At 44.9% G+C, this 11,361-nt stretch overlaps 1 protein-coding gene across 2 annotated transcripts in view; it reads left to right on the top strand.

The window, feature by feature from the left end:
* Nucleotides 1-5,145: 5,145 nt before the first annotated feature.
* The window catches only part of LOC129841422 (uncharacterized), a 52,919-nt gene continuing 46,703 nt past the window's right edge, over nucleotides 5,146-11,361 (top strand). For both annotated transcript variants that reach the window (XR_008757323.1, XM_055909689.1), the window contains exon 1: nucleotides 5,146-5,452. Coding sequence is in view for 1 of the 2 variants with exons in the window: in XM_055909689.1 (XP_055765664.1) it covers nucleotides 5,450-5,452 (3 nt within the window). In the remaining variant the exon portion in view is untranslated. The remainder of the gene's footprint in view (nucleotides 5,453-11,361) is intronic.

Genomic DNA, 11,361 nt, shown 5'->3' with positions numbered 1-11,361 from the left:
GCCATTCCAAAAAGTCACCCGACAGTATTCCCTATACAGTGCATTCTTAAAATATTCAGACCCCTTGACCTTTTCCACATTTTGTTATGTTACAGCCTTATTCTAAAATGTATTAAATTAAACATCAATCTACACACATTACCCCATAGTGACGAAGCGAAAACAGGTTTTAAGTATTTTTTACCTTATTTACATGAGTATTTAGACCCTTTGCTATGAGACTCGAAATCCTGTTTCCATTGATCATCCTTGAGCTGTTTCTACAACTTGATTGGAATCCACCTGTGGTAAATTCAATTGATTGGACATGCTATGGAAAGGCACACAATTGACAGTGAATGTCAGAGCAAAAACCAAGCCATAAGGTTGAAGGAATTGTCTGTACAGCTCCGAGACAGGATTGTGTCGAGGCACAGTGTAACGGCTTGTGCTCTCCTCATCCTCAGATGAGGTGAGGAGAGAAGGATCCTCAGACCAAAACGCAGCTTCAGGGAAATAACCCCATCTTTTATTTAACAACGATGATGGCAACACGAAAACAAATACAAAACACTTTCAAACTACAAAACAAGAAAACGACGTCGAACGAAACCTGAACATAAACTTACATAACTAAACATAAACTCACGTACAAGAAACAGACGACATCGAAACGAAACGAAACAAACAAACGCTACAGTCCAGTGTGGTACGAACAAACATACTGACACGGAAGACAATCACCCACAAACAAACAGTGAGAATGCCCTACCTAAATATGACTCTTAATTAGAGGCAAACGCAAACCACCTGCCTCTAATCAAGAGCCATACCAGGCAAACCAAAACCAACATAGAAACAGATAACATAGAATGCCCACCCAACCTCACGTCCTGACCAACTAACACACAAAAACTAACATAAATAGGTCAGGAACGTGACAGTACCCCCCCCACAAGGTGCGAACTCCGGACGCACCAGCACAAAGTCTAGGGGAGGGTCTGGGTGGGCATCTAACCACGGTGGTGGCTCAGGCTCCGGGCGCGGTTCCCACCCCACCATAATCCATCCTAGCCCCCTCCCTCCAAGAATGTCCACCCTCTTTCTTCCCCCACAAAATCCTCCTAATAACATATCTAATAATGACAATACCGGGACAGAGAGATAAACCAAGACAGAGGGATAGATAAGAATATAGAGGTAGATAAAGATAGAGAGGGAGATCAGGATAGAGGGGCAACTCCGGACTGAAAGGCAGCTCCGGACAGAGAGACAGCTCTGGACTGATGGGCAGTTCTGGGTATCTAGCCTTTTCAGGCTGAAGGGCAGCTCAGGCTGACTGACGACTCTCGACGCTCATGGCAGGCTGACGGCTCTCGACGCTCATGGCAGGCTGACGGCTCTCGACGCTCATGGCAGGCTGACGGCTCTCGACGCTCATGGCAGGCTGACGGCTCTCGACGCTCATGGCAGGCTGACGGCTCTCGACGCTCATGGCGCTCTGACGGCTCTGGCTGCTCATGGCGCTCTGACGGCTCTGGCTGCTCATGGCGCTCTGACGGCTCTGGCTGCTCATGGCGCTCTGACGGCTCTGGCTGCTCATGGCGCTCTGACGGCTCTGGCTGCTCATGGCGCTCTGACGGCTCTGGCTGCTCATGGCTCGCTGGCGGCTCTGGCAGATCCTGTCTGGTTTGCGGCTCTGGCAGATCCTGTCTGGTTGGCGGCTCTGGCAGATCCTGTCTGGTTGGCGGCTCTGGCAGATCCTGTCTGGTTGGCGGCTCTGGCAGATCCTGTCTGGTTGGCGGCTCTGGCAGATCCTGTCTGGCTGACGGCTCTAGCGGCTCCTGTCTGGCTGACGGCTCTAGCGGCTCCTGTCTGGCTGACGGCTCTGTAGGCTCATGGCAGACGGGCGGCTTTGCAGGCTCATGGCAGACGGGCGGCTTTGCAGGCTCCTGGCAGACGGATGGCTCAGATGGCGCTGGGGAGACGGATGGCTCAGATGGCGCTGGGGAGACGGATGGCTCAGATGGCGCTGGGGAGACGGATGGCTCAGATGGCGCTGAGGAGACGGATGGCTCAGATGGCGCTGGGGAGACGGATGGCTCTGGCCGGATACGGTACACTGTAGACCTGGTGCGTGGTGCCGGAACTGGAGGCACCGTGCTAATGACAAGCACCTTCCTACTAGTGCGGGGAGCAGGGACAGGGCACACTGTATTCTCAAAGCCTACTCTATCCCTGATGCGTGGTACCGGCACTGGTGACGCCGGGCTGAGGACAAGCACATCAGGATTAGTAGGGGGAGAAGATACAGTTTGTACAGGGCTCTGGAGACGCACTGGTAGCTTAGTGCGTGGGCCCGGAACTGGAGGCACCGGGCTAGATACACGCACTACAGGGAGAGTGCGTGGAGGAGGAACAGGGCTCAGGATACGCACTGGTAGCCTAGTGCGTAGTGTAGACACTGTAGGTACTAGGCTGGGGCGGGGAGGTGGTGCCGGAAATACCGGACCGTGGAGGCGTACTGGCACTCTTGAGCATTGAGCTTGCCCAAGCTTACCTGGTTGAATACTCCCGGTTGCCCGACCAGTGCGGGGAGGTGGAATAACCCGCACCGGGCTATGTAGGCAAACCGGGGAAACCATGCGTAAGGCAGGTGCCATGTATGCCGGCCCGAGGAGACGCACTGGAGACCAGACGCGTTGAGCCGGCCTCATGACACCTGGCTCAATACTCAATCTAGCCCTACCAGTGCGGGGAGGTGGAATAACCCGCACTGGGCTATGCACTCGTACAGGAGACACCGTGCGCTCTACTGCGTAACACGACGCCTGCCCGTACTCCCGCTCTCCACGGTAAGCCTGGGAAGTGGGCGCAGGTCTCCTACCTGCCCTTGGCCCACTACCTCCTAGCCCCCCCCCAAGAAATTTTTGGGAATTACTTACGGGCTTTTTTGGCTTCCGTGCCAGACGCGTTCCCTCATAGCTCCGGTTCCTCTCTCCGGTAGCCTCCGCTCTCCTCAGTGCCTCCAGCTGTTCCCATGGGAGGCGATCTCTACCAGCTAGGATCTCCTCCCATGTGTAGACACCTTTTCCATCCAATAAATCCTCCCATGTCCATTGCTCCTTCTTCTGTCCCTTACTCCGTTTATTTTTCCCTGGCCGCTTGGTCTTAGCGTGGTGGGTGATTCTGTAACGGCTTGTGCTCTCCTCATCCTCAGATGAGGTGAGGAGAGAAGGATCCTCAGACCAAAACGCAGCTTCAGGGAAATAAGCCATCTTTTATTTAACAACGATGATGGCAACACGAAAACAAATACAAAACACTTTCAAACTACCAAAACAAGAAAACGACGTCGAACGAAACCTGAACATAAACTTACATAACTAAACATAAACTCACGTACAAGAAACAGACGACATCGAAACGAAACGAAACAAACAAACGCTACAGTCCAGTGTGGTACGAACAAACATACTGACACGGAAGACAATCACCCACAAACAAACAGTGAGAATGCCTTACCTAAATATGACTCTTAATTAGAGGCAAACGCAAACCACCTGCCTCTAATCAAGAGCCATACCAGGCAAACCAAAACCAACATATAAACAGATAACATAGAATGCCCACCCAACCTCACGTCCTGACCAACTAACACACAAAAACTAACATAAATAGGTCAGGAACGTGACACACAGATCTGGGGAAGGGTACCAAAAAATGTCTGCAGCATTAAAGGTCCCCAAGAACACAGTAGCCTCCATCATTCTTAAATGGAAGAAATCTGGAACCACCAAGAATCTCCCTAGAGTTGGCCACCCGGCCAAACTGAGCAATTGGGGCACCATCCCTACTGTGAAGTATGGTGGTGGCAGCATCATGCTGTGGGGATTTTTTCAGCGCCAGGGATTGGGAGACTAGTCAGGATTGAGGGAAAGATGGACAGAACAAAGTACAGAGAGATCCTTGGTGAAAACCTGCTCCAGAGCGCTCAGGACCTCAGACTGGGGCGAAGGTTCACCTTCCAGCAGAACAATGACCGTAAGCACACAGCCAAGACAATGCAGGAGTGGCTTCGGGACATGTCTCTGAATGTCCTTGAGTGGCCCAGCGAGAGCCCAGACTTGAACCCAATCAAACATCTCTGGAGAGACCTGAAAAAAGTTGTGCAGCAACGCTCCCCATCCAACCTGACAGAGCTTGAGTGGATCTGCAGAGAAGAATGGGAGAAACTCCCCAAATACTGTTGTGCCAAGCTTGTAGCGTCATACCCAAGAAGCCTCGAGGATGTAATCGTTGCCAAAGGTGCTTCAACAAAGTACTGAAAATGGTCTGAATACTTTTGTAAATGTGATATTTAAGTTTTTCAATTTTCAATTTACAAACATTTCTAAAAACCTGTTTTGCTTTGTCATTAAAATATATTATGTGTAGATTGATGAGGGGGATAAAAAACTATGTTATACATTTTAGTATAAGGCTGTAACGTAACAAAATGTGGAAAAAGTCAAAGGGTCTGAATACTTTCCGAATGGACTCTTAAATGCACTACTTTTGTCCAGAGCCCTATCGGCCCTGGTCAAAAGTAGTGCACTGTGTAGGGAATAGGGTGCCATTTGGGGTGCAGATATATAGCCTGCAGCAGCCACTGGATGTCTTTGGTGAAGAGAGTAAAGAGAAGAGACTCTAAAGGGGACTAAGCCATGAAGCTACACCCCACCCAAGCCCTAATGATTAAAATAGAGAGAAGGGGTCCAATAGAAGGAGGGGTCGGATTTTTTGTTCTCTCTGATGCTGGCTGTGTGGGGGATAGAGTGTGTCTTGTAATTGTGTTGTGTTGTGTTGTGTTGTGTGTGTGTGTGTGTGTGTGTGTGTGTCGACATTTGAATACTGATTTCACTTTAGATCTTAATACAGTATTCAAATGAATGTCTGTGGTGTCCCAGACACTCATTTAAATAATGTATTGAGATCCGAATTGAAATGAAGTTTTGAAGTGTGTATGTGTGAGCGTGTGTGAATCCCACACTGGTTTGTAGTTGCTGCTGCCTCTGGAGAAAAAAAAGCCTGAAAAGCCTGGAGGGGATTTCCTTCTGAAAGGCAAAGCTTTTCTCCTCCCCCTTCTCCAGCAGTATTTCCCTCTCTCACGCTCCCACTTGCTCCAAAAACACAGTGCTGCCAGAGAAGCTCAAGACTGGAGCCAGTGAAGCAACAGGAAGCAAGACACTTCATCGCTTGGAGCTCAACTCACTCAAACTTGCGGAAAGTCACTAAGGGATGGGAGCTTTCCTACTTACTCGCAGACCACTAACTGTCATGTGGACCTACCTTCATCAATGGCATTATCTTGGCTATTAAGAAACGTGAGAAGAAGACCGCTCTCGCTAGAGTCAATTATCTGGGCGGAATTATCAGGACAAAATGTGAAGAAACATTCTGCAGGATAGAAGAGATACTGTCAGGAAAGATGGTAACTAATGATACTTTTTCTATTGAGCTGTCATGTGCTTTTGTCTCCGTTGTCTCATGTTACCTCTTCCAGGTCTGTGAGTTGCGGTGCTCCACTGACCTACTGAGTGAATAACCTACGGGTTTGTCTTTCTCAGTGGCTTCTTCTGTAATGCATAAATGGAGAGTATCTTGAATGAATGTTGTATTCAAAGCACACTGCCTGCAAACTTTGCGACACAGAGTACATTACGGACTTCATAGATGAATAGCAAAGCAAGTTACCTATTTACTATTTTTTTTTTTTTTATGTCATTTAAATCATGGTAGCTAGCAGTTCTACTGCAGCAAGTACTGCATTTTGATAAGGCCTCGATAATGTTGATTAAACACATTTATTTCAGATTAAAGTTAACAGTCACTACAAGTATTGACCATTTTGCTCTCCTAAAAAAAGTGACACATATTCTATATACTGTCCCTAAAGCACAGTGTCTGTTGTTGGGGACACCGTTTCATGCAGCGAACTAAACACAGCATCTCAAGCCCCTCAAGTGTCCCTCCACTAGAGAGAAAAGAAGCTGCAGCAAAGAGTCCTCGTTTTGTTTGCAATGGCAATATGTAACTTTTTTGGGCAACCCGACTAATTTCAAAAAGAAATGTATGTCATTCTCATTGAAAGTATGTCTAAGAAGCGGTAGATATTTTTTCTGTGCGCTATTTCTATGCTTCCCATTCTAAAGTTTAGTTTTTGAGTCTTTTACTTTCGGTTTTGTACACCAGCTTCAAACATCTGAAAATACAATATTTTTGGGTATGATAAAGATATTTTCACAGCGGTTTAGATTTTACAATGATTCTCTACACTATACTTGCTTCCTTCGCCACATAAACAGAAATTTAGCTAACTTTTATGGAGCAATTTCTGCATAGTACATCTTTAATCATCGTTGATGTGTCAATAATCATCTACAAGTTAATAGCAGGCTGCATTTCACACACCAAGTAGGATAGTGGGAAGACAGGCAGCACTTAATAAAATACATGGCCCTAGCAAGCAAAAAGACAGTACTAGACAACAACAGATAAAGACACAAATTATACTAATCATTCCTGGAGAGATCAGGAGTCCTCTAGCTATAGAATGAAGCACTCTTCCCTGTGTCTGATCATACTGCTCACACTGCTCTGATCTGGGGAAGGGTACAGAAACATTTCTGCAGCATTGAAGGTCTCCAAGAACACAGTAGCCTCCATCATTCTTAAGTGGAAGAAATCTGGAATCCCCAAGACTCTTCCCGAGAGCTGGCCCCCGGCCAAATTGAGCAATCGGAGGAGAAGGGCCTTGGTCAGGGTGGTTACCAAAAACCTGAGGATCACTCTAACAGAGCTGAAGCGTTCCTCTGTGAACATGGGAGAACCTTCCAGAAGGACAACCATATCTACGGTACTCCACCAATCAGGCCTTTATGGTAGAGTGGCCAGACGGAAGCCAAGTCTCAGTGAAAGGCAGACGACAGCACGCTTGGAGTTTGCCAAAAGGCACCTAAAGACTCTTAGACCATTAGAAACAAGAATCTCTGGTCTGATGAATCCAAGATTGAACTCTTCAGCCTGAATGCCAAGCGTCACATCTGGAGGAAACCTGGCACCATCCCTACGGTGAAGTATGGTGGTGGCAGCTGTGGGGATGTTTTTCACCGGCAGGGACTGGAAGTAGTCAGGATCGAGGGAAAGATGAACAGAGAAAAGTACAGAGAGATCCTTGATGAACACCTGCTCCAGAACACTCAGGACCTCAGACTGGGGTTAAGGTTCACCTTCCAACAGGACAATGACCATAAGCACACAGCCAAGACAATGCAGGAGTGGCTTAGGGGCAAATCTCTGAATGTCCTTGAGTGGCCCAGCCAGAGCCCGGACTTGAACCCGATCAAACAACTCTGGAGAGACCTGAAAATAGCTGTGCAGCAATGCTCCCCATCCAACCTGACAGAGCTTGAGAGGATCTGCTGAGAAGAATGGGAGAAACTCCCCAAATACTGTTGTGCCAAGCTTGTAGCGTCATACCCAAGAATACTCAAGGCTGTAATTGCTGACAAAGATGCTTCAACAAAGTACTGAGTAAAGGGTATGAATACTTATGTAAATGTATTATTCAAGTTTTTTAATCTTAATACATTTGCAAAAAAAATCTTAAAACATATTTTTTCTTTGTCATTATGGGGTAATGTGCGTAGATTGATATAATGAAACAATGTGGAAAAAGTAGTACAAAGTAGTACAAATCAAATCAAGTAGTACAAATCAATGTTTTGTCATACCCGTGGTATACGGTCTGATATACCACGGATTTCAGCCAATCAGCATTCAGGGCTCAAACCACCCAGTTTATATTTAATGGGTTCTAACTTAAAATTCTTTATTAGTTTACAATTGTGAAATGTATGCTCCCTGCATATAAAAACCACAAAGACTGGATCGTAATTTCTATGACTCACATGTGGAGGAACATATTACCTGTAGCCTACTGTACATGGTATATTTTTGTATGGAAAATGGCTGTGAGGACTTTTTCTACAATATTCAAAACATATTGACACAATTACAATCTTTAATTTGATGAAACATTGAATTTGGTCTTACTGCTATTAGCCGATAGAAATGCATTGAATAACAGATTAATACATGGAAAAACATCTTTCCATAGAGTGGTCAAACCGTTCGCACACCACAGACGTTTTCATGCGAAGACCGACTTTCGGGGTTTGTCTCATGGTCTGACAAACACAGGTGTAGCTAGACCACCTTCCACCACAGAGGCGGATGTGGCGGATTGAGAAGTAGCCCATGCATGGGGATTTTTTTATTATGCCAATTCAATTTTCGCAGGGCACGGACATCGGCTCTAGGGGGATAATAGGCTATATTTGGTTATTATGACATGTATTAAATAGCTGTTTAATATAATTAAACAATGTAAGTCATGACTTTATTCTTTAGTCTTGAATTGTATTAATTGCATACATTTTTGTTTCTAAAGTATGTCATTTTGAGAATATTTTTTTTACATCTCAAAATAAGACGCCGCACTTTTAAGACAATTGCGTTCCTAAAGAGATATCAACCTGGCTAGAGACAAAAGCTAATCTCTATTTTTGTAGCTTTCTTTATGCAGACTATCAACAGCAGCCAGCATATTGCTAGTATGGTCACTAATGAAGGTTTACTTTTGTAAATCACTTTCACTTTAATAAATCATCTCAATGAGAAGATTGATGGGCACTTATTTTTGCTCAGGACAGTTTTTGTGTGCCGTCTGAACGTAGCTATCAACTTCTGTACTGCTCAAGAAGTTGTGGTGTTTGAATGCACTGCCAATCGTATTGCTCAAATACGAATAGCACAACTTTTCTGCATGTAGTCTTCAATGGTTTTCAAAGGCAGACTGCGACAGAGCAGGTAAATGTTGAAATGGCATGCATATATGCTAAAAAAAATATGCTAAAAAGTTACTGGCACGATCGGTGCTGCTGCTTTGAAACTGGGGCAAATACTGCTTCGCCACACGTTTTCCGACGGCTCTGCGTAGTATGCAATTTTGGGGGACCACTTTTGGCTTGTGAACACTACTTTCAGAACTACTGGCTAAAAAGTATACAAACGTACCGGAGAATCTCTTAAAAACTCTAAATTCTGTTACCAAATCTGTAACAGAATTACAAAAAATCTGTAACTGAATTACTGCAATTAGTAAGTCATAGTCACAAACCACAGTTGGGTCACCTGCTACAGTCCTCCCTTCCACTGGCATACTGGTATGTTCAGCTCATAACTCCTTTCTTTCTCTTTCTGTCGTCTGGTGGTCAAAGCAAGTGTTTGAGTTTTAGTTTAGTTTATGTGTGCTTGTTTGAAAAATAAGCACACATAAATCTTGAAAAAGCCATACATGCACATGAGTAAAATCATTGAGGATAACACAATAAAGTCAGGGACTTATTTCCATTGTGGTCCTCTTGAAACATTATGGCTAGGGAAGATCAAACATGGTATGACAGCAAGATAATAAAACAAAGACGAAGAACATCTATCTCGTCGTTGCAGTTACATCATATGGGTCAGTTTATTATCTCCAAGCCATTTACTAACGTTAGTAAGCTCTGTGCTCAGTATGCTCTCCAACATAGTTTTACTTTTGTGAGACAACAGAAATGTGGAGTCATCCGCATAAAGGAAAAGATAACAACAACAGCATCTTTCATGTCGTTAATATACAGTAAAAACAGTAGAGGCCCAAACACGCTCCCCTGCGGAACGCCACAACTCATTGGTTTTGCCTGAGACAGTGAACCATTCATCTCTACTACTTGTTCCCTACCTAATAAATAGGACTTTACCCAGCCTAGAGGGATATTGTTTAACCCCAGCGCCTTCAGTTTGGAGATTAGGAGCCGGTGCTTAATGTATCAAAAGCCTTTTGTAGGTCAAGTAGTACCATTCCACAGAGATTTCCTTCATCAATCTGTTTCCTGATGAAGTCAGTCAAGTGAAGTAGACATGAATCAGTGAAGTATGTTTTTCCAAAACCCGACTGAAAATCATACATTAGACTTTGTTTGTTGACATATTCATAAATGCTTGGATAGATTCTAGAATCTCATGATTAAACCACGGGCAAGACAGTCTAGACAACCCTCCCTTTCTCTCTCCCTCCCTCCCTCTCTCTCCCTGCCTCTCTCTCCAGTTAATGTCACCTCTCCCGGCTCTTACTGACACTTACACATGAGCCACCTCTCTTTCCATTTACTGAAACCAGCATCCTTACCCACTGAGCACCAACACCGGACATCCGTGGACGTTGAAAAGTAGTTGAAATTTGGTCGATCCACCCTCACTTTGATTTCAAAGTCCACATAGATCATTTTTTGGTACGGTCCAGATTGGCTTTAATTTCAACGTCCACAGACTTTGATTTTTGGTGTGGTCCAGACCATCCTTGATTTGGCACAAACATAGACGTCCATGATTGGTCACAACTTTGGACAGCACAGTACAGTACAGTAGAGCACATAAGAGTACAGTACAGTCCTGTAGAATATAGTTCAGTACTGTACATGTAACAGTATAGCTTCCATCCCTCTCCTCGCCCCGAACCAGGGACCCTCTGCACACATCGACAACAGCCACCCTCGAAGCATCGTTACCCATCGCGCCACAAAAGCAGCAGCCCTTGCAGAGCAAGGGGAACAACTACTTCAAGGTCTCAGAGCGAGTGACGTCACCGATTGAAACGCTATTAGCGCGCACCACCGCTAACTAGCTAGCCATTTCACATTGGTTACATACAGTAGAGCACACTAGTATAATGTACTGTACTGAACTATACTTTACTCTACTCTACTGTGCTGTGCTGTACTGTAGTCTACTAATCTCTATTGTGCTGTACTTTATTGTCAAAACTTGCAAAACATGGACGTCTATAGTTGGTTCAGCTTTGGTAGGGTCTGGACCAACGAAATTTGATATTTTTTGGGGGCGGTGTGTAGAATAAAAACCACATATGCAAAGGAGGATATTGCATTTTTCTAGCTTTGTGTCCCTATTCAGGATATATCGGCATTAAGAGAATTATATTCATATTCATGATTGTGCATTTTTGTATCAGGGACCCATGATGAAATTCTGTTACTGTAATTCTGTTACCGGATGTCAATCTACTTCACTTACTGTAGTTCAATAACCCTTTTTTTTCAAGTCAAGGCGTCATGTCATAGCTGACACTGGTCACATAAACACATTTTTTTTAAACGAAAATCTGTTACCAAACTTCACATCTGCACAGTTTTTTGAGTCACATTTTTTTGTAAAGATGTCAGTATAAATTGTTAAGATTGGTCCTTGTGCATAGAGTTGAATGGTTTGTTAAACTTT

Source organism: Salvelinus fontinalis, chromosome 3 (assembly GCF_029448725.1).
Source record: "Salvelinus fontinalis isolate EN_2023a chromosome 3, ASM2944872v1, whole genome shotgun sequence".
In the NCBI taxonomy this organism is placed as follows: domain Eukaryota; kingdom Metazoa; phylum Chordata; class Actinopteri; order Salmoniformes; family Salmonidae; genus Salvelinus; species Salvelinus fontinalis.
Note: the sequence above shows the minus strand (reverse complement) of the source record. Positions and strands in the feature narration are given on the sequence as shown.